The 22,481-nt window shown below is 40.6% G+C and overlaps 4 protein-coding genes across 4 annotated transcripts; all 4 read right to left on the reverse strand.

Moving 5' to 3' along the window:
- Positions 1-562: 562 nt before the first annotated feature.
- Positions 563-2,755, reverse strand: LOC125262951 (trace amine-associated receptor 13c-like). The gene has a single exon (XM_048181793.1). It carries the CDS (start codon positions 2,685-2,687, stop codon positions 1,677-1,679), a length of 1,011 nt encoding a protein of 336 aa, XP_048037750.1. The 5' UTR covers positions 2,688-2,755; the 3' UTR covers positions 563-1,676.
- Positions 2,756-5,699: 2,944 nt separating this feature from the next.
- On the reverse strand, positions 5,700-7,137 carry LOC125262952 (trace amine-associated receptor 13c-like). Its single transcript, XM_048181794.1, has one exon. It carries the CDS (start codon positions 6,927-6,929, stop codon positions 5,790-5,792), a length of 1,140 nt encoding a protein of 379 aa, XP_048037751.1. The 5' UTR covers positions 6,930-7,137; the 3' UTR covers positions 5,700-5,789.
- An 11,771-nt stretch (positions 7,138-18,908) lies between these two features.
- Positions 18,909-20,419, reverse strand: LOC125262953 (trace amine-associated receptor 13c-like). The gene has a single exon (XM_048181795.1). The coding sequence runs from the start codon at positions 20,350-20,352 to the stop codon at positions 19,333-19,335; it is 1,020 nt and encodes a 339-aa protein (XP_048037752.1). The 5' UTR covers positions 20,353-20,419; the 3' UTR covers positions 18,909-19,332.
- Positions 20,420-21,298: 879 nt separating this feature from the next.
- Positions 21,299-22,195, reverse strand: LOC125262700 (trace amine-associated receptor 13c-like; the record flags this gene model as incomplete). Its single annotated transcript, XM_048181515.1, has 1 exon — positions 21,299-22,195. A coding segment is annotated over one exon (897 nt), but the record flags the coding sequence as incomplete, so codon positions are not given.
- Between the last annotated feature and the right edge of the window lie 286 nt (positions 22,196-22,481).

Here is a 22,481-nt window from a genome sequence, read left to right on the forward strand (position 1 = left end):
TTTAAATTGTAATAATATTTCACAGTATTGCTGTTTTTTCTGTATGTTTGATTTACACCATGATGAGATTTGAGACATGATCAACAGAGGGGTTTTTGTCACAGCTTACCTGACTGAAAGAGCTCATTATTTATGCAGGTCATTAGAGCTCTTTATGCAATTCTTTTGTCTTCTCAGGTGAGAATCACCCATTATTCATGATTATTCATGCCTCCACGCATCCTGTGTTTCTTGACCAAAGATGTTTTAGAAAATTTAAATCTCTCTATTGTTTTATATGAACAAGCAGGCAGCATAATTTTTTATTTTTATTAAGCATAATGTTATTCCTTCAAAAACACAAACATGTACATACATGTTCCTCACATATTATTGTAGCCTAGTTTGTACTGAATACAGTGTAATGACACTTTTTCCATTAATATGTTAATGAACAACTGAAAAAAACACAAATGTCAGGGCATGTCAAAACTTCTCCAGGGCCCCAAAAATCCTCAGACCCCTGAGGGTTAATGCATCCTATAGGTCAGGGGTTGGTAACCTATGGCACACAGAGGGATAATCATATGGTTTGTCGGATGAGCACACTAGTGCAGGTTATAACAGTTTAATAGGTTTTATAGCTCCTATCTTAATAAAACAGGCTGTGTGACAATGGCAATGTTACCCTATCTAACGTTGCTCTTTTTTTCTATTCTTTTTTTGCAGTGTAAAAGAGAACGGGATTGTCAGGATTGTGTCTTTTTTTGTGTGTTTGGGGTTGCTTGAGTTTGACTTTGGTTTTCACTGTTTTGTAGATCAGTTTCCTTTGTCTGTGTTCATTAGTTTCTATGACAACTCATGAATAATGTAATATTCAGACAATTTTATTAAACTCATAATTGTTATTAAAAATACACATATAAATCTCTAATTCAAGCCAACAAGAATTGTGTTTACCCTTTACTCAAAAACATGATCTGTTCAATTTACTAGCAATTTTTGAGTGAAAATTGTATCCTAGCATTTTCAAGTAAATCTTACTCCAATTTTTGTGTGATTTTAAAATACATTTTAAATAATTATACAAATTTTCAAAACATTTTGAAAAAAATCCCCCTTTTTTGTAGTAATCCTCCAGTCACAAATGTTTCTAATTTATGGTCAGTACCAAGGTTTGTCGTTAAATCAACTGATTTACTGATCTGACTCATAAGAATGATTCACAAATGAATCTCTGATTCAAATAACTGTGTGATGGTTTATTTTATTGGATAAAAGTTTGTATTATTCTTATTATTTTATTGAATATGACTTGTCTGGAGGGCCTTGGTTTAGGTTTATTATGCTGTCCTTTCATCAGTTGCATAGGTTTGCTGCTTTGATCATTTTGAATTCTTTTTTTCTCGAGGCTGAAATATAAAACTGCATATTTTGAGTACACCTTAGGAAAAAATGCAGCTCAGTTGTTACCATTCTTTTTTTTCTCTGTGCCAAGCACATCAGCACAGCTGTTTAAAGAGAGACAACAAAGTGTCCGTACACATTGTTAAAAATTAACCACAATTTATTTACAGTTTTTACCACAACATAAAATGTAATGTGTGTAATATTGCTTATGATGCATTATATGCAGCTTGAAAGTGAGCTTTACCATTTTGAAAGCTGAAACACAAATACATTGTGTAATACAGCACTCATGAATGATAATTTGTAAAAATATCCACCAAAGAGGATGCTGATTGAAATATCTTAAGTGATAGGATGTGTTTAAATGACCTTCTAAACCAAGGGTAAAATAAAGCATAGATAAGAGGATTCAGGCCTGAGTTAATATAGTAGACCCACCAATTCATAATTACAGAGGACATTACTGTATTCCGTGTGAGAAAAAAAATATAGATAGGTAACCAACAGAGAATATGAATTGCCACAATGATTCCTAATGTCAGAGCAGCTTTGCTCTCAGATTTCCTCCTCACTGAACCTTCCATTACACATTTACCACCCTTCATCAGAGCGTTTATAACTTTCACTTGCTGATGTACAACATAAAATATCCTCAAATATAAAGTTATGATCAGAATACAAGGAAACAGCAAGGACATGAACAGATCAATGACTGTCCATGTAAAACTTAACATGAAATAACACTCTCCATAACATGCATCTGTTTTGTTTGATGTGTTAAAATGACCATTGCTGCTTGACAGGGCAGTGATATAAGCTGAAGAGCAAATCCAACAAAGACAGATGGTCCTTATGGTTCTAGTTATGGTTATTTTCTGTGGGTACTGTAAAGGGTGACACACAGCCACATAACGATCAATCGCAACTAAAACTAAATTACTGAGAGATGCTGAGAGAAGCACCCCCAAAATTGCCATAAACAGTCCACAGAAAGTGTCTCCAAAGTACCAGCATGTCTCAATCAGCTTTATGGCATCCACAGGCATCACAATAAGTCCAGTAAGCAGGTCAACCAAAGCCAGAGAGAGAATAATCAGGTTGGTTGGAGTGTGAAGCTTCTTGAAGTGAGAGATGGAGATGATCACCAGCAGGTTCACAAACACAGTCCATGCTGACAGCAATGAAAAAAACACATACATTATATTGTATTCATGACTGGAGCGTTTTCCCTTGATGCATGATGAGTTGATGGCAGGAAAGCAGTATTGAGTCTCATGATCCTCTGTCTCATAGGCCATGAGTGAGTCTCCTCCTGTTAGGAGTTTGTTCTGCTCTCCTTACTGTCCTTTCATTTATACAGTTTCTGAATAAGATTGACCAACCCATCTACCGCCCACTAAATCACTAAATTAATAATTATAATAAAAACAAAAGCACAAACTATGTGCTAACTGGAAAGAGGTAGAATGAACTGCAGTAACACATGCTTTCACCATTCTGAATTACATGTTCATCTAATTACAGTTACCGTTTTCATAAAAATACTATTACTTGTGTTACAAATAGAATTTTAGATCTAAATGTAACTTTAAATGGCAAAACAATTAGCAAAATTATATTTTAGCCAGAATTATTGCACTTCATTTCTCTTATGCACACCATTTGTTTGACACGCATGCCCACTGGGCAAGAACTTCAAAATTTTGCTAAAGATTGCTGCCATCTGGTAAAAAAAATAAATAAATAAATAAAAAAATAAAATAATAATAATAATAATAATAAAATAATAATAAATAAATAAAAACAGCATGACTTCATGTCAGATCAAAATCATGTTATGACAATAATTGCCAGTAGATGGCTGAAGTGTTCCATGCATCCACCAGCATTACAAGATTTGTAGATGTTATGCAATAAACCTTTGCATATTTTAGACATAATCTAACTATTGTTTGTCAAAGTTTGGTATATATTTTTAAGTATGGTAATCTGCTTAATTAGAAATATGCAGATGTCTCTTCATATTTCAGCACAATGATCATTCACACCACAGAGAAGAATGAAATATCGAATTAAATATTTAAAATGGCCTGATGTATTCGAGACAAATACTCTCTAATTGGTGTTCTTAAATTACAGCGGGCTGAATGAACCAGTGACATTTTACTTAATATGTTTAATATTTGTTAAGATATTGATGTGCTCATAAGTGAATTGTGTTCTGTACTACTATTTCAAGAGGAAGTCTGAATGGTTGTGTTATGACTAGAGTTGAGGTACTCCAACAAATGTTCCTATGTCCAGGGATTTGGTGAAATACAGTTGATGGAATTGTCACTGGCAAGATCAGGTCAGTACTGCTTGTCACAAAAGTCAATCAGTCACATGTGTTTTTAAGTCTTGCCTGTTTATACAATCAATTTGATACTTGCAAGCTGTCTAAGAGTTTCTGTGCACACACGTTCACAGAAATCGCCTATAAGTGAGTGCAAACGCACAATTTAAATAGACACGAATTTGTCAAAAAATGCCCCTCTCAATGAGTATTCATGTAAACAAAGTCAGTTATGTTTTAAGTGAACTAGATAAGTAGAACAACAGTGCATTTAAGTGCATTAGATAAGTAGAACAACAGCCTAATAAACCTGATTAATGGTAATCAAACAACAAAAGAAAAAAGAGAATAATTCACAGCTCTTGACTGAGTCGCAGCTTCTATTTCAAAGGAAAAGGATGTTTCTAACATTTTTTTTTAATCAGTAGTTTACATGGGTCAAATGTCAAAAACAACAGCAACCAAAAAAAATCCCTTGGGAAACCCTCTTTTGGCATTAAGAAACTACTGTCAGCATTTACTAAATACACGTAATGCAAAATTATCTCTGAAAAGTTGATTTTTGTGGCTGAACTGATGTCCCCAAAAATGCCCATTTTGCTACATGACTAAATTGTCGCTGCTATAGGAGGAGACACCGCAGAGAACAGAGAGCACGTGGTAGAAGGGATAAAATATTTTCCACTTGTATTAATTTGTTTGGAATGCAAGAGGAAGACGGTGTCCGAACATATCGTTTGACAAGCCATGTTGGCCTATATACGTGTAAGTGTCTGTCAGATTACATGTAACAAGTTGCGCCTGTGTAAACCCGCAACTGATGAGCATCAGCTTGTGACCCAACGCTAATAGGGGTTATGCACAATCCGTATTCTGTAAAACAGATCAGATTGCTTACGGTTTAGGTCTTTTGTATGTGCTTCATGAAAAAAATTAGCTGTTTTATTCAAGATAACTTAAAAGGACTGAGCAAAGATGAGCATAACTGATTTCCCCTGCATATGCAGATTGATATTTAAAAGCTTTTTAAATTGTTCTCCTTCACACTAACGTTTAGATATTTAATAGAATAAAACACCTATGTGAACTAGGTAGTTTCGCTGATTACCTTAAAAATGTATAGATATGCCATCAGTTCATACTGCTATTGACACTTTCTCTGACCAGCGGATGTGATGAAACCAGTTTTCCAGTTTGGTCATGTGACATTCGTTCGACATATACCCTATTTGCACTTGGTAGTTCTTGGTAGATTGCGTTGGTCATTATGTAAATGATTTGACTGTGTCTGTGTTCTTTAATTGCACGTCAGCAGTAGATCACGCACAAAACTTGGCACTCCCATTGGAGCATTTGTGGAATTGTGCTCTTATGCTAATTTGCCCAGTTTAGTACATCTGGCCCCTAGTGTTTATTACACTAATTATTACTACAGCTTTTTACTCTGGTGAAATATACAGTTTATGCAGGTGTGGCTTCTGTATGTAGGCAGGCAGGGCAAAGCCCTACCAAAATAGTCATCAGCTTGAAAATATAGATCCATACAATAAATGATTATGTACATCATCATAATGTATTCAAAAATGAAATGGTTTTGAGTTGGCTCTGAGTTATGGAAATTACATGTATGGCCTTTATATACAATGCATGCCATTGTACAGACTAGGTCTGTCCACTCCCGTGTCCCCTTACCACTGCATTTTCTTCTCTTTGGGTCCCAAGCTACCCCAATTACCACCCCTGCCTTGAATTCATAAATTTACATCAATAGATAAGTCAAGTCCCACCCTATAGATTTTTTTTTTTATTCAAAAAGCTGTTTCAAGCAGAAATATGTCACAATACAGAAATCAAGTCGGCCATAACTTCAAATTGTTACTTTGATAATGTAGCAGCTGTTAAGCTGTCCTGCGTGACTTTTTTGGTTGCAGATTTTTAAATTGGACTTGGTTTAGGTAACTTTGCAAATTTTTGTGTGGGCTTCTCATTAAGGTCACATAGGTTGTTTTTTTTTTTCATACAAGCTGTGACAAGTGACTTATTTGTGTCTGTAAATTTACATTTTTTACAACAACATAAAATGTAATGTGTAATATTGTTTATGCTGCATTATATCAGAGGGTGCGGCTTGAAAGTGGGCTTTGCCATTTTGAAAGCTGAAACACAACTTCATTGTGAAATACAGTACTAATGAATGATCAATTATAAGAATATCCACCAAAGATGATGTTGACTGAAATATCTTAAGTGATAGGATGTGTTTAAATGACCTTCTAAACCAAGGGTAAAATAAAGCATAGATAAGAGGATTCAGGCCTGAGTTAATATAGAAGACCCATGTTAAAAAATTCATAACTACAGTGGACATTACTGTATTCCCTGCAAGAGAAAAAATATAGAGAGGTAACCAACAGAGAATATGAATTGCCACAATGATTCCTAATGTCAGAGCAGCTTTGCTCTCAGATTTCCTCCTCACTGAACCTTCCATTACACATTTACCACCCTTCATCAGAGAGTTTATTACTTTCACTTGCTGATGTACAACATAAAATATCCTCAAATATAAAGTTATGATCAGGGTACAAGGAAACAGCAAGGACATGAACAGATCAGTGACTTTCCATGTAAAACTTAACATGAAATAACACTCTCCATAACATGCATCTGTTTTGTGTGATGTGTCAAAACGTCCATTGCTGCTTAACAGACCAGTAATATAAGCTGAAGAGCAAAACCAAAAAAGACAGATGGTCATTAAGGCTTTAGTTGTGGTTATTTTCTGTGGGTACAGTAAAGGGTGACACACAGCCACATAACGATCAATCGCAATTAAAACTAAATTACTGAGAGATGCTGAGATAATCACTCCCATAATTTCCATAAACAGTGCACATAAAGTGTCTCCAAAGTACCAACACGTCTCAATCAAATTTATGGCATCCACAGGCATCACAATAAGTCCAGTAAACAGGTCGGCCACAGCCAGAGAGAGAATAATCAGGTTGGTTGGAGTGTGAAGCTTCTTAAAGTGAGAGATGGAGATGATCACCAGCAGGTTCAGAAACACAGTCCATGCTGACAGCAATGATACAAACACATACATGATATTGTATTCATGTCTGGAGCGTTTTCCTTTGAAACATGATGAGTTGATGGCAGGAAAGCAGTATTGAGTCTCATGATCCTCTGTCTCATAGGCCATGAGTGAGTCTCCTCCTGTTAGGAGTTTGTTCTGCTCTCCCTATTGGTCTTTCATTTATACAGCGTCTGGATCAGACTGACCAACCCATCTACCACCCACTCTGATGCTGCAATTACGTTTTTTTCCCCTCTTTTTCCCAATAGCTCCATGCTTCATCTCATTAAACATCTGAAACTTTTGTTGTTATCTTTGCAACCTTGCAAATGAACCTCTGCAAAGCCCAAAAACACACCTATGCATTCAATTCATTGCAGTTCCAGTTGAAATGACCACTAGTGGTAGTAAAATCACAACTTTTATCCCTGCTCACAAAAATTATGATTACTGGGGCAAATTACCAATCATTTAAGACTTTGCACTAAGTACTAAAGCACTAAGACAGTAATATTAAAAGACCAAACTCGATATTAGGGGTGTGCACAAACAGTCGAATATTCGATAATTGATATTTATTATACAAAAAATAATGTTACTTGCTGGCCGTAAACGCAGTGAAGTGAATCCATGATAAATCCCAAGCATGCAACTAAAACTAAATGTTAAACAGTTGTAATTAAATGCACTGGGTGGCGCTGTGGAGCGTGTTAACAAGTTAATTGTATTTGATCACCGAATGTCCTTGTCTGCCTCACGAAGTTTGTAATTACTTAGATGAAAATTATCTTTTCTTTATAGCTCTATCAGTCTCTCACATCTTTCTGGAAGAATTTTGGTGTTCTTGGGATCATTGTCCTGTTGCATGACCTCATTTCAGCCAAGCTTGAGTTGTCAGACAGATGGTCTCACATTTTACTTTAAAATACTCTGGTATGCAGAGGAGTTCATGGTCGACTTAATGACTATAAGGTGGCCAGGTCCTGTGGCTACAAAACAAGCGCAAATCTTCACCCCTCCACCAGCATGATGGACAGTTAGTATGGGGTGTTTGTGCTGATATGCTGGGTTCCCTTTCGTGGGAACTATTGACGCTGCGTGATAACGCATTGGGAACCTTCTGCGTGATGTCGTCACTGAAGCACTCATGTATCTAGCCAATCGCGTAGCGAGACGTCAGAGACGGGTGACGTCACGGACCAGGAAATTATAAAGCACACGCGGATGCAGAGCACGCTAGCTTCTGTGTCTTCAGCAAGCACTCTATGTTATCTTGTGTGTCTTATTTGGTGTTGTTTGTCTCGCTATCATTGCCACAAACATTATCTCTTCGTCTGAGGACAAGAGTATTGCAGTTACACCACACATATATATATATATATATATATTGTGAACAAAAAGACACAAATTAAAATTGTGGAAGGCAGACATTTCAAGCAGTGTGTTCATCCATGCACATGCTACATTCCAGATGGGGACACCCATGAGATGTGTGTTGTCTGCCTGGGGGTTGAGCATGCACAGGCAGCTCTCGAGGGGGCTGTCTGTGTCCATTGCGAAAAGCTCACCCTCAGAGTTTTAAGATCACGCCGGGCACTCTTTAACAATAAAGAGGGTGCTCCGGTTGGCATTCCCCGTGGATCGGGTCCCGCTGTTGCCGAGGCGCAGGGGCGGCTTCATTCGTGGGGTTCGCAAATGGAGCTGGCAGAGGGGGTTGAGACAGGCCCAGCCTTATCTCACCCTTTACCTGCCAGCCCCAGTGCCTCTTCTCAGGAGGCGGAAGCACGCGTAGCGGTTTCTTCCCCCCAGAGAGAGGCACCTGCGCTTCACCTCTCTTCCTCCGAGGAGGTTGATGTGATGAGCGTGGGGGAAGAGGAACCGCCATCCTCTTCCCCAGCACATGAGGAGCTCCTGGAGGCAGTGACCAGGGCTGTGGCCAAACTAAAAATCGACTGGCCAGCAGAGCGGGCAGATACAAAACCTAAAAGCAAGCTGGATGAGCGCTTTCTGCCCGCTCGGTCACTACCCCAGCGTCAGGGTTTGCCTTTCTTTCCTGACCTCCACACTGAGGTGTCGAGGTCATGGAAAAAGCCTGCATCGTATCGTGTGTTCAGCCCCCAGACCTCACTGTACAGTAACATTGTGGGGCTGAAACAACAAGGCTATGCGGCGATGCCTCGGGTGGAAGAGACGCTTGCGGGCTATCTCTCCCCGCATCGTCGCTGAAAACCCCGACGTTGCCCACCAAGCCACTAAAGACCACATCAAGCTTGGTGGGCAAGGCTTACGCGGCAGCAGGTCAGGCGGCGGCATGTTTACACACCATGTCGCTCCTGCAAGCTGACCTGCTGGGGGAAGTGGAAAATAGCAGGGAGGCCACGTATGAGTGCATCCAGGAAATCAGGATGGCAACTGACCTGGCTCTCCATGCCACCAAAGAGACGGCAAAAGATATCGGCCGCTCTATGGCAGCATTGGTGGCTACGGAGAGGCACTTGTGGCTGAACCACTCGGACATAAGGGAGCATGACAAAGCCTCCCTTATGGACGCGCCGCTGTCTCCTGCGGGCCTCTTTGGCGACGCTGTTACAACAGTTGTCGAGAGGTTCCAGGAGGCTTTTCCAGGAGTTCCAGAGGTTCATCCCCCGCAAACCTAGAAACCCTCCCCCCGAGGCTGTTGAGTGGGAGCAGCCTCAGCCGTCGACGAGCTCCTCAGCGCACCACAGAGCGCAACAAAAGATCAGCGTGGCCGCCCGTGCTCCCCCACAGAGAGCTTGGGGATCGGGTCGGCCCGCTCAACCGAAGCCTTTTGGGGGCAGAACGGACCTGCGCGCCGTTATCCTGGCCCGGAAGGCTTCGAAGCGGTCCTGAAGTCTGTGGGTCAGGAACCGATGAGGGCGGCCCCCTCCGAAGGGAGCCGGCGGAAAATATATTTAACAGCCGCTCCCCTTCGGCGCCCTCAGGGGATCGTTATGCCAACCCTGCCACCCAGTGTGCGTCAGGGCGCAGCGGTCTCCACTGACCCTCCGAGGATTGTCCTCTGCCGGTGCGCCGCTTCAGAGCGTCGAATCGAGTGCTCAAGAAACACCAGAGGCCAGTCTCGAGAGACTGGTTCCCTTAGTAGATTTTCTGGCAGAATGGAAACTTCTCCTGAATATATCGAAATGGGTGCTGCTCACTATAAAAGAGGGTTACAAGATTCAATTCGGGTCTCACCCGCCCAGATTCAATGGGGTTCTTCCCACAGTGGTAACCCCTGAGCAGTCTCTGGTTATGGAACAAGAAGTTACGACACTTTTGCAAAAAGGAGCTATAGAAAGGGTCCCTCCTCCCAGCAATCAGTCAGGATTTTACAGCCGTTATTTCATTGTTCCAAAGAAGGATGGAGGTCTACGACCTATCATAGATTTACGTGTGCTAAATCGCTCAATACAAAAGCTCAAGTTCAAGATGCTGACACTCAAACAGATTATACCACAGATCAGATCCGAGGACTGGTTTGTGGCAATAGACCTGAAAGATGCGTACTTTCATGTGTCCATCCATCCTTCTCACAGGAAGTTCCTCAGGTTTGCTTTCGGGGGTGAAGCTTACCAGTACAGGGTTCTTCCGTTTGGCCTATCTTTATCACCCCGCACATTCCCGAAATGTGTGGACGCAGCTCTGGCTCCATTGAGGATCCAGGGCATTCGCATACTGAATTATATCGACGATTGGTTGATTCTAGCTCAGTCAGAGCAACTAGCAGTTCAACATCGAGATGTTATTCTGTCCCATATGAAGAAGCTTGGGCTGAGGCTCAATGCCAAAAAGAGTGTGCTAGTTCCAGCTCAATCCACCAATTATCTGGGTGTAGTGTGGGACTACACCATGATGCGGGCACATTTGTCTCCCGCTCGGGTGAGTGCCATTCTTATGGCTATGAAAGGGGTGAAGTTAGGCCAGTCACTCACTGTAAAACAGTTCCAGAAACTGCTGGGTCTGAAGGCAGCTGCGTCCAATGTAATACCTTTTGGCCTTCTGCACATGAGACCCCTACAGTGGTGGCTCAGGACCAGGGGGTTCTCCCCGAGGGGAAATCCCTTCCGCATGATCAAAGTCTCAAAACGATGTCTTCGTTCTCTGACCATGTGGAAAGACCCCCGGTTCCTGTCCCAGGGACCCGTGTTGGGGGCCACTGTTCGTCACGTAATGCTTACGACAGACGCCTCCCTCACGGGCTGGGGAGCGATCATGAGTGGTCGCTCAGCTCAGGGTCTATGGGAAGACCATCAGCTCTATTGTCACATAAATCGGCTAGAGATGATGGCAGTGTTCCTAGCTCTAAAACACTTTCTCCTAGACCTGAGAGGTTACCATGTGTTGGTTCGTATGGACAAAACTGCATTGGTTGCATATATAAATCATCAGGGGGTCTGCGGTCTCGCCGACTATATTACTTGGCCCGTCAGATCCTCCTGTGGTCTCAAGGGAAGCTGCTCTCGCTGAGACATCAAAATGTGGGAGCAGATGCCCTGTCGAGGCAGGGGCCAAGGCCCGGGGAGTGGAGACTCCACCCAGAAGTGGTGGATCTGCTATGGAAAAATTTTGGTCGAGCGGAAGTCGACCTGTTTGCTTCGGGAGAGTCAACCCAGTGTCCGCTCTGGTACTCCCTAACACATCCAGCACCTCTGGGTCTGGATGCTATGGTACAGACGTGGCCAAGGCTGCGCCTGTACGCATTTCCCCCGATCGCCCTGCTCCCGGGAGTTCTGGAAAAAGTACGCCGAGAAGGGGCCAATCTAATACTGGTAGCTCCATTCTGGCCAACCAGGATATGGTTTTCAGACCTAGTGTCATTACTCAAAGGCTCCCCAATGGAGCTTCCTCTCAGACAGGACCTCCTGTCTCAAGCGGGCGGCATGATTATACATCCCCGCCCAGAACGACTGAAACTATGGGCTTGGCCTCTGAGGGGGCCAGGTTCGTAGATGCTGGTCTCCCAGCCGAAGTTGTGGAGACCATTCTTAATTCCAGAGCTCCCGATATGAGGAAGTTGTATGCCTACACATGGAATTTGTTTTCTACCTGTTGTAGACATAATGCTTATGTCCACAGAGCTGCCCTGTGGCGTAAGTCAGATCAATTGTTTGTCTGTTATGGGTCCCCATCAAAACAGAGAATGAGCAAGTGGGTGGTCGAGGCCATCTCACTTGCCTATGAAGCGGCCGGACAGCCTTCTCCTTTGAATGTTCGCGCCCATTCGACTAGGGGTATGGCGGCATCAAAAGCTTTGATGTCAGGAGTTTCCATGGGTGATATATGTAATGCAGCTGGATGGTCATGCCAGCAAACATTTATTAAGTATTATAACCTTGATATCGGCTCCACTCCGGGGTCCTCTGTTTTGTCAAGATAACTTTGACAAGTGTTTGAGCTACAGCTCAGTTGGGATTGTGTTCCCAATGCATTATCACGCAGCGTCGATAGTTCCCACGAAAGGGAACGTCTCAGGTTACAGATGTAACCCTGGTTCCCTGAGTAGGGAACGAGACGCTGCGTCTCTTGCCGTACCCCTGCACACTTGCGAGTGCTTGCTTCAGACTTACTTAGAAGCTAGCGTGCTCTGCATCCGTGTGTGCTTTATAATTTCCTGGTCCGTGACGTCACCCATCTCTGACGTCTCGCTACGCGTTTGGCTAGATACATGAGTGCTTCAGTGACGACATCACGCAGAAGGTTCCCAATGCGTTATCACGCAGCGTCTCGTTCCCTACTCAGGGAACCAGGGTTACATCTGTAACCTGAGACATTTTGTTTTCGCCTAACATGGCGCTGTGCATTATGGCCAAACATCTTCATTTTGGACTCGTCTTACCAAAGGATATTATTCCAGTAGCCTTGTGGTTTGTTCAGATGCAGACCTAAGCTGTGCTGCCATATTCTTTTCAGGGAGAAAAGGTTTTCTCCTGGCAACCCCTCCAAACATGCTGTTACATGCTGTCTAGTCGGTGTCTCCCTCCTTCATTGTGTTTTTGGTTTATTCCCATTACCTAGTTTGCTCCCATCACCTAGTTTGCTCCCATCTGTCTGATTAGTCATGTAGTTCACCTGTCATCTCATCTGTTATCTAGTTAGCCCCTGTGTATTTATACTTTGTGTTCTCCCTCAGTCTTTGTCCAATCTCGTCAATGTATGCATTGGGGGAGGGGGTGGTATAATGCTATAATCCTCTTTCAAATCCCCTTAAATTTTGACGTCTTTTTTTTTCGAGTATGTGCCTGTGTGACATCAGAAAGGTCGGAATTCCTTGTACAGGCACTTCTCCCGGAAGAGCGCACACACACGTCGACCAGAGCGAGAGAAGTTTGGCTTTACGGAAGTTGTTGGCAGCCCTGTACAGGACTTGCTCGAGAAAGATTTATCACTTTGTTTTTAGATCACAAAATCAACAATGTCACCAAAGAAGTGTGTTTTTGTTTGTGAGGGAAAGATAACTTTGCTACTTAAACAACCCAGTGTTTAGTGGAGCTGAGAGATTTGTGCTCACGCATTGATGTCCTCTCGATATTTGTTACTAAAATAACCATAGAAACTGATAGTTGCAATCACTTTTTTATTGGTTAAAATTAATGGAGAATATCTTGTGTTTTCCCGTGGCTGCTCGAGGCCCTAGGATCAGTGCTTATAGTTTCACAAACAAGGCCCAGTTCTACGCTGGATTTACAGATTGTTTGAAACTGCAAGATGGAGCGGTCACAGCAAGAATGATCCCAGTTGAGTCTGAACCACAGGTGGAGAGTAAAACTGCTTCAAATGTCTGTTTTGTTGGCAATAGGCGCCTAAGTGCGTATAATGTAAAAAACACGAACGTAGTGAATTCATAAATTCATTATTCATTATTCACTATATGCTATATTCATTATAGTGATTCAAAAGTTATCCATGGATAATGCAATGGTGTATTGTGTGTTTAAATTCAGTTTTGCTTACCATTGATATAGCTTGCAGACGATCACTATGCAAAAGCTGCGCGTGCTTGTGACAGCTCGTCACTCTTTAGCTTCTTCAAGAAGACCTTATTGATTTTTGGGGAGAGGTCTTTCCCCCGGTATCTCCATCATCTTCTGATTCTGGGATGAATTAAAAAAAAAAAGAATTGCAAGTACCCTACACACTTAGAAGGGTATACAGTATATGTCTAAATTCACTTCAATTTATAAGATTAGTTCTAAAGGAATGTCCATCACTAGTGTAGCATCTGGACCAATCGACACCCAAATTATTCATTATATTTAATGAATAATCCAGAAACTCACTCTCCCACTCACTTGGGAGAACCATCCCTCTCTGAGAACCATCCCCCAAAACTGCAAATAACTCCCAAATGCAGCTAACACTAGGTCTCTGGTTACAGGACACATGAGAATTTATAAGTTTTATGACCATAAGGAATTTATCAGTTAAGTTGTGGCTCTCACTTAATTCTTGTTGAGAAGGACAAATAAACCCTTTTAATCCTATATATTCTATATATAACCACTTGAGAAATGTATAAACATGTATCCAATTTTCCCCTCTCATGATTTATCTTTTATGGGGTTTGGTCTATGTATTAATTCTCTATTTTGAACTCTTTTGTATTCATGTTTCAGAATTGCATACTATGGCTAACTAAAATCACATGGGTAGCATGTTTGGTCTCTATGGACTCCAATCTTTGTTCTCGGTTTGTTAATTTACATTATATTTTGCTAACTCTGTGACACAGTTGTATTATACGAATCTAGAAGGTTCTTCTCTCAAACATCCAATCCATGTCTTATGCTAATATCCTGCTAGAGAACAAAGACTTGTAAAAGTTCCCTCCGAAGGAACAACTCCTTACTGGCTCAGTTACCTCTAGAGGGTGTGACATCTTCACACTTTAAAAATCACTGATCACAAGATCACAGCAGTTCCTTTACTAAGAAAACTCTGATGTGAAGATGATACTGAGGTAAAAGACTTCTGAAGACCCCCAAGCTTGTGCCAGACTGCAGCCTTGTCTTTCCATTTACCAAAGGTCCTCTGACTCCAACTGGTCCTGCAAACTCCAACATCAGCAAAGATCAACTGGAGCCAACAAATTGCATCAGGACAGTTTAATTCAATTTAATTCAAATAGGCAAGATATACAAGTATCACACTTAGTCTCATTATTTGATACATCAAGTATCCTTACCCCTTATAAAGAAGGGCATGTTAGAACTAAACTGATGGTTTGCTCAAGGCTATCTGCTGAATTTCAAACAATGCTGTAACTTCTTGCTTTTCTGTATTCTGCTTCAGATCTTTTTCCCTTGGTAAACTGTATGTGTGTATGAGTAGAGTGTATTTGAGTAGTTTTAGTCTAGTTAAAGGTGCCATCGAACGTTTTTTTACAAGATGTAATATAAATCTAAGGTGTCCACTGAATGTGTCTGTGAAGTTTCAGCTCAAAATACCCCATAGATTTTTTTTAATTATTTTTTTTAACTGCCTATTTTGGGGCATCATTAACTATGTACCGATTCATGCTGCAGCCCCTTTAAATCTTGCGCTCCCTACCCACGGAGCTCACGCTTGCCTTAAACAGCATAAAGTTCACACAGCTAATATAACCCTCAAAATGGATCTTTACAAAGTGTTCGTCATGCAACATGTCTAATCACGTAAGTACAGTACAGTACACAGTACAGTATTTGAATGTTTACATTTGATTCTGAACGAGTTTGATAGTGCTCCGTGGCTAAAGCTAACATTACACACTGTTGGAGAGATTTATAAAGAATGAAGTTGTGTTTATGAATTATACAGACTGCAAGTGTTTAAAAATGAAAATAGCGACGGTTCTTGTCTCCGTGAATACAGTAAGAAACGATTGTAACTTTAACCACATTTAACAATACATTAGCAACATGCTAACGAAACATTTAGAAAGACAATTTACAAATATCACTAAAAATATCATGTTATCATGGATCATGTCAGTTATTATTGCTCCATCTGCCATTTTTTGCTGTTTTCCTTGCTTGCTTACCTAGTCTGATGATTCAGCTGTGCAGATCCAGACGTTAATACTGGCTGCCCTTGTCTAATGCCTGGAACATGGGCTGGCATATGCAAATATTGGGGGCGTACACCCTAACTGTTACGTAACAGTCGGTGTTATGTTGAGATTCGCCTGTTCTTCTGAGGTTTTTTAAACAAATGAGATTTACACAAGGAGGAAACAATGGAGTTTGAGACTCACTGTATGTCATTTCCATGTACTGAACTCTGGTTATTTAACTATGCCAAGATAAATTCAATTTTTAATTCTAGGGCACCTTTAATAAAGTCTTGTTCATGTCACACGTAACTTTTTCCGTGTTTCATGCTCATATAATGGAGTTCCTAATCATGCAGATTTTGACTACATACTCTGAGTAGTACTGTTCAGTAAGAATGCTATTTCCCATAACCCAGAAATGAACATTTCTTAGAATTAATAAACAATTAATTAATAAACAATCCGGACAGCCGAAACCCTGACAATATTCAAGAAACAGCTGAAAACGGCTGGGGAAAAATATTCTTCTACGCATTTACTATTCATTCTACTATTTATTATTCTAGCTTGTACTTAAGATGTTGTATTCCTCATTTATAAAGGCTAGAATACACTACATGACCTTTAAAATCTGAACAGATCAACTCAAATCTGCAGACTGGCTCTGATTTTCGGCAACTAATGTTAGTATGTCCAGACTGTAAATTGGTGCAAAAAGCTGTCAGTAAAAAAATTGCTGTCACGCCATCAAAGTACAGCGAGAACAGCTGGCTGGCTTATCTGCACAGTTTCTCCAGAGCAGCTGCACAAGTTCCGATGACACCTCATGCAGCTGTTTCATGACTGGCCAGATTTGTTGATGACAATGGCCGCTTTTCCACTTTCAGGGCGAACGGTTGTCATTGTGTAACCATTCCATTCTGTGCCGATCCGGGCCAGCTGGTATGGTTATGGTTTCATTTTCCACTGTGGGGATGATAACGGCCACTCTTTGGAATGTAATACAAAAGCACTAGTCATTGCCTTGGTAACACAACAGTTTACTGATGATATGAAATGTAAATAACAACAGGGTTATGGAGGATGATCAGATATATATATCTATTTTTAATTTTATTATTAATTTGTGTTTACGTCACTCAAATAAAGCGCTTAGCTAGCTACAGAGAAACTGGTAGCCAGGCAATAGACAAGTGACAAATCCTGAGTGGCGACATCACTACCAGCACGATTCAGTGCGGTTGTCTAATTCCAGGCCAAGAACGGTTTGTAATTGTGCTGTACCGCACCAGGCTCAAATGGAAACACAACTGGAATCATTTGGCCTGACAGTGGAAAAGCATGACAATGGGAACTCCATCTATAACAGTCAAAAAAAACATGCACAGACAAATCCAAATTAAACCCTGCGGCTTGTGACAACACAATGATGTCCTAAGACACAAAACGATCGGTTTGTGTGAGAAACCAAACAGTATTTATTTCATTTTTTACCTCTAATACACCACTATGTCCAACTGCCTTGAGCGCGTGTACAGCATCCGGAGCGTGAGGTGTGTACGCGACTGGCGTAGTTTAAACATGGAGCCTGTAGTACAACAGTTGTTATACAAATGGAAGTAAACCACTAAAAAACATGGTTTTATTGCATCAAAGCTTCATTTTATTTTGTTAGTTTTCATAAGGGCAGCTTTACAAATAAAAAAGACACATACAAAGACTTTGTTCACATACCTCAGTTGGATGTGGAAAAACCATAGGCACAGCTGAAGGTTTAAGTCGTACGTGATCCTCTCTTGGGTATGTAAAATCATCAAAATGATCGCTGCAGACCCTCAACAACTTTAGTACGTTAATGGGTGTGTTGATATCCAGCCGAAGAGCAATCAACCATAACTGCAGGCGAGTAGGCTCAGAAGTTGGGAATACGTGGAAATTCTCCACTCCCGAATGAGTTCCACGAGAGAGCGTAATCTTTTAGTTTAAGTAGGTTTGAACAATCCAGATAAGCACAAGTAAGTACCATTTTGATTAGCCGTTGTACCTACAATGTTTGTGCTCTGTGTAAACAATGAATGACGTACACGTGCGGTGCTTGTGAAACTTACACCAGTCGCGTACACACCTCACGCACCAGATGTTGTGCGTACACTCAAGGCAGTTGGACATAGTGGTGTATTAGAGGTAAAAAATGATATAAATACTGTTCGGTTTCTCGCACAAACCGATCGTTTCATGTCTCGGGACATCAATGTGTTGTCATGAGCCGCAGGGTTTAATTTGGCTTTGTCTGTGCATGTTTTTTTGACTGTTATAGATGGAGTTCCCATTGACTGACAGACTGCAGCAGTTGGAGTTAAAAATCATTATTTGTGTTCTACTAAAAAAACAAAGTCACCTACATCTTGGATGCCCTGGGGTTAAGCAGATAAACATCAAATTTTCATTTTTGGGCAAACTATCCCTTTAATGTCATATTGTGTCATGTTTAAAAAAATAAAACTGATAAAAATATAGACCACAATGCACAATGCAATGGAGAGAGTTATAGAGCCAATTCAGTGGATGGGGATAATTAGGAGGCCACGATTGATAAGGGCAAGTGGAGGGAATTTGGCCATAACACTGGAGTCACACCCTTACTCTTTTACGAGAAGTGCCATAGGACTTTTAATGACCAGAGAGTCAGGGCTTCGGTTTAACGTCTCATCCGAAGGTTGTTACAGAATAGTATCCCCATCACTACACAAGGGCACTATGACCCACAAAGACCACAGGGTGAGCACCCCCTGGTGGATATAAAAAATAACCTCAACCAAGTAAATAATGAATATAGTACATAACATAATAAATGTAATTATTTAGTCTAATTTAAATGTACAACATTTTTTGAATATATCTTTTTTTTCTGTTGATGTGTTTATGGAAAATAAAGAAAGACATCTGAAACTCAGTGTGTTCACATCCACTTTACAAACTCAGATGACAGAAATACACTTTAGTTTGTGCTTTATCAGCTGAAAAAAAAAAAAAAAAAAAAAAATCAACCCTGGACAAAAATCATGAATAATCTGTAAAAATATCAATTAAAGAGGATTCTACATCAACTGATGCACTGATCTAACTCAAAATAATGATTTACTAATGAAACTTCTATTCAAATAACTGTGTGATAGTTCATTTTATTGGGTGTATTATTATTATTATTATTGAATATGCCTTGTTTAGAGGGCCTGGGTTAAGGTTTATTAACAAACTATTAATCTGTCCTTTCATCAGAAGTTGCATAGGAGGGCTGTTTTGCTCATCTTGACATAATTTGTCTTTTGTTTGATGTTTTTTTTTTCTTTGTGCCAAGCACATCCACATCAGCAGAGCTGTTGTTTCTCATGTTATAAAACTCATTCTATAAAGAGACACTGCAAAGTGTCCATATACATTGTTAGAAATGAACCACAATTATACAATTTACAGTTCTTACCACAACATAAAATGTAATGTGTAATATTGTTTATGGTGCCTTATATCAGAGGGTGCAGCTTGAAAGTGAGCTTTAACCAAGTAAAGTAACCAAGGGTAAAATAAAGCATAGATAAGAGGATTCAGGCCTGAGTTAATATAGAAGACCCATGTTAGAACATTCACTATTACAGAGGACATTACTGTATTCCCTGCAAGAGAAAAAATATAGAGAGGTAACCAGCAGAGAATATGAATTGCCACAATGATTCCTAATGTCAGAGCAGCTTTGCTCTCAGATTTCCTCCTCACTGAGCCTTCCATTACACATTTACCACCCTTCATCAGAGCGTTTATAACTTTCACTTGCTGATGTACAACATAAAATATCCTCAAATATAAAGTTATGATCAGGGTACAAGGAAACAGCAAGGATATGAACAGATCAATGACTATCCACGTAAAACTTATCATGACAGAACACACACCATAACATGCATCTGTTTCGTGTGATGTGTCAAAACGTCCATTGCTGCTTGACAGGGCAGTGCTATAACCTGAAGAGCAAAACCAACAAAGACAGATGGTCATTATGGTTTTAGTTGTTGTTATTTTCTGTGGGTACTGTAAAGGGTGACACACAGCCACATAACGATCAACCGCAATTAATACTGAATTACTGAGAGATGCTGAGATAATGACACCAAGGGTCATAGTGAACAGTCCACAGGCAGTTTTGCCAAAGTACCAGCACTTCTCAATCAGCATAATGGCTTCTATGGGCATCACAATAAGTCCAACAAGCAGGTCGGCCACAGCCAGAGAGAGAATAATCAGGTTGGTTGGAGTGTGAAGCTTCTTGAAGTGAGAGATGGAGATGATCACCAGCAGGTTCAGAAACACAGTCCATGCTGACAGCAATGAAAAAAACACATACATGATATTGTATTCATGACTGGAGCGTTTTCCCTTGATACATGATGAGTTGATGGCAGGAAAGCAGTATTGAGTCTCATGATCCTCTGTCTCATAGGCCATGAGTGAGTCTCCTCCTGTTAGGAGTTTGTTCTGCTCTCCTTACTGTCCTTTCATTTATACAGTGTCTGGATCAGACTGACCAACCCATCTACCGCCCACTCTGATGCTGCATAATGACATATTTTTCTTTTAATAGTTCAGTCCTTGGCACAATGTAATAAAACGCTGCCATAATCACGTTAATCTGTTCCAGAAAAAATAAAAACACGCTTTTAGTGCTACTCACAGGACATTTCACTGAAACGGTCCTGTACGATGCAACGTATTTTGCAAAAACGTTGACACAGGTACGTTTTTCTAATGAGCAGGTATTTATTGATATAAAAAGTAGTTTATTCATTGTTTTATAGTTTATTATAAGTTTTTATGTTATATTTTGCTAAAGTTACAATTTGGCGGTATGGCTCTGCTCTAAATTCCATGTCCTTTCATGAGCTCCATGAAAGCCAAGACCGGGAACAGCAGCAGCTTCTGGGGACAACCTCCCATTTTTCAACTGGGAGAGCAGCAGAAAATCCCCCTATTGAGAACAGAGCATGCATCAATGACAACAGAATGACACTGATTAAGTTATACACAAGTTTAAGGAGGAGCTGGGGAGGAGGTGGGTTACAAGCAGCCTGCAGTGGAAGCAGCCAAGCAGGCAGAGAGGCGGAAGCTGCGTTTAAGTAATGCGCCTTATTTTAGAGTTGCCAATGGAGTCCATAGAAATTGGATCAGCTGATATGGGTGGGGTTGGAATTTGAGAATCAGCTGATAGCAGAGCTTGACTACGAGGCCTGCCTGAACTAACGCTGATGCTTAATAGGTGTATTTGTAAGAAGCAGAAAAAGCACTAAAAGAATCAGTGTGTGTCACTTGTGTGGCATTAACCATATCACTGTAAAACTAAAAGCAAAACACACTAATTGATATTACTGAATCAAACAGTGGTAGACTCTACCAATTATGAATGATGATCTGTAAAAATGTCCACCAGAGAGGACACTGCCTGAAATATTCTTAGAGTTAGTATATGTTTAAGTGACTTTCTAAACCAGGGGTAAAATAAAGCATAAATAAGAGGATTTAGACCTGAGTTAATGTACATTGTCCATGTTAGAAAATTTGTGGTGGAAGGGATTACTGAATTCCCTGTTAGAGAAAAAATATAGATTGGTAAATAGCAGAGAAGATGTACTGCCACAATGATTCCCAATGTTACAGCAGCTTTGTTCTCAGATTTCCTCCTCACTGAGCCTTCCAATACAGGCTTTCCACCCTTCATCTGAGAATTTATAGCTTTCACTTGTCGTTGTGCAACACAGAATATCCTCAAATATACAGTTATGATCCAGATACAAGGAAACAGGAAATTAAAAAAGAGGTCAGCAACTCTCCAGGCAAAATCTATTGTGAAGCTGCACTCTCCATAACACACATCTGTTCTGTTTGAAGTGTGAAAATATCCATTACCAATTACAATGATAGTGTTATAGAAGAAGGAGCAAAACCAGCTGAGAAAAATGCTTACTGAACTTTTAGTCATTGTCACTTTCTGTGGATACATTAGAGGGTGAGTCACAGCCACATAACGGTCAACAGCAATAAACATTAAATTACTTAGAGATGCTGAGAGAAGCAGTCCAAGGATAATTATAAACAGACCGCAGAAAGCAGTTCCAAAGTACCAGCATGTCTCAGTTAGTTTGATGCCCTCTATGGGTATCACAATAAGTCCAACAAGCAGGTCGGCCACAGCCAGAGAGAGAATGATCAGGTTGGTTGGAGTGTGAAGCTTCTTGAAGTGAGAGATGGAGATGATCACCAGCAGGTTCAGAAACACAGTCCATGCTGACAGCAATGAAAAAAAAACACATACATGACATTATATTCATGTCTGGAGCGTTTTCCCTGATACATGATGAGTTGATGGCAGGAAAGCAGGATTGAGTCTCATGATCCTCTGTCTCATAGGCCATGAGTGAGTCTCCTCCTGTTAGGTGTTTGTTCTGCTCTCCTTACTGTCTTTGCTGTCTGGATCAGACTGACCAACCCATCTACCGCCCACTCTGATGCTGCATAATGACATAATATTTTTCTTTTGATAGTTCCAACATTGGCAGTGAAATTGCTGTGGCAACAAACAC

The sequence above is a fragment of the Megalobrama amblycephala genome, linkage group LG2, assembly GCF_018812025.1.
Source record: "Megalobrama amblycephala isolate DHTTF-2021 linkage group LG2, ASM1881202v1, whole genome shotgun sequence".
NCBI lineage: Eukaryota > Metazoa > Chordata > Actinopteri > Cypriniformes > Xenocyprididae > Megalobrama > Megalobrama amblycephala.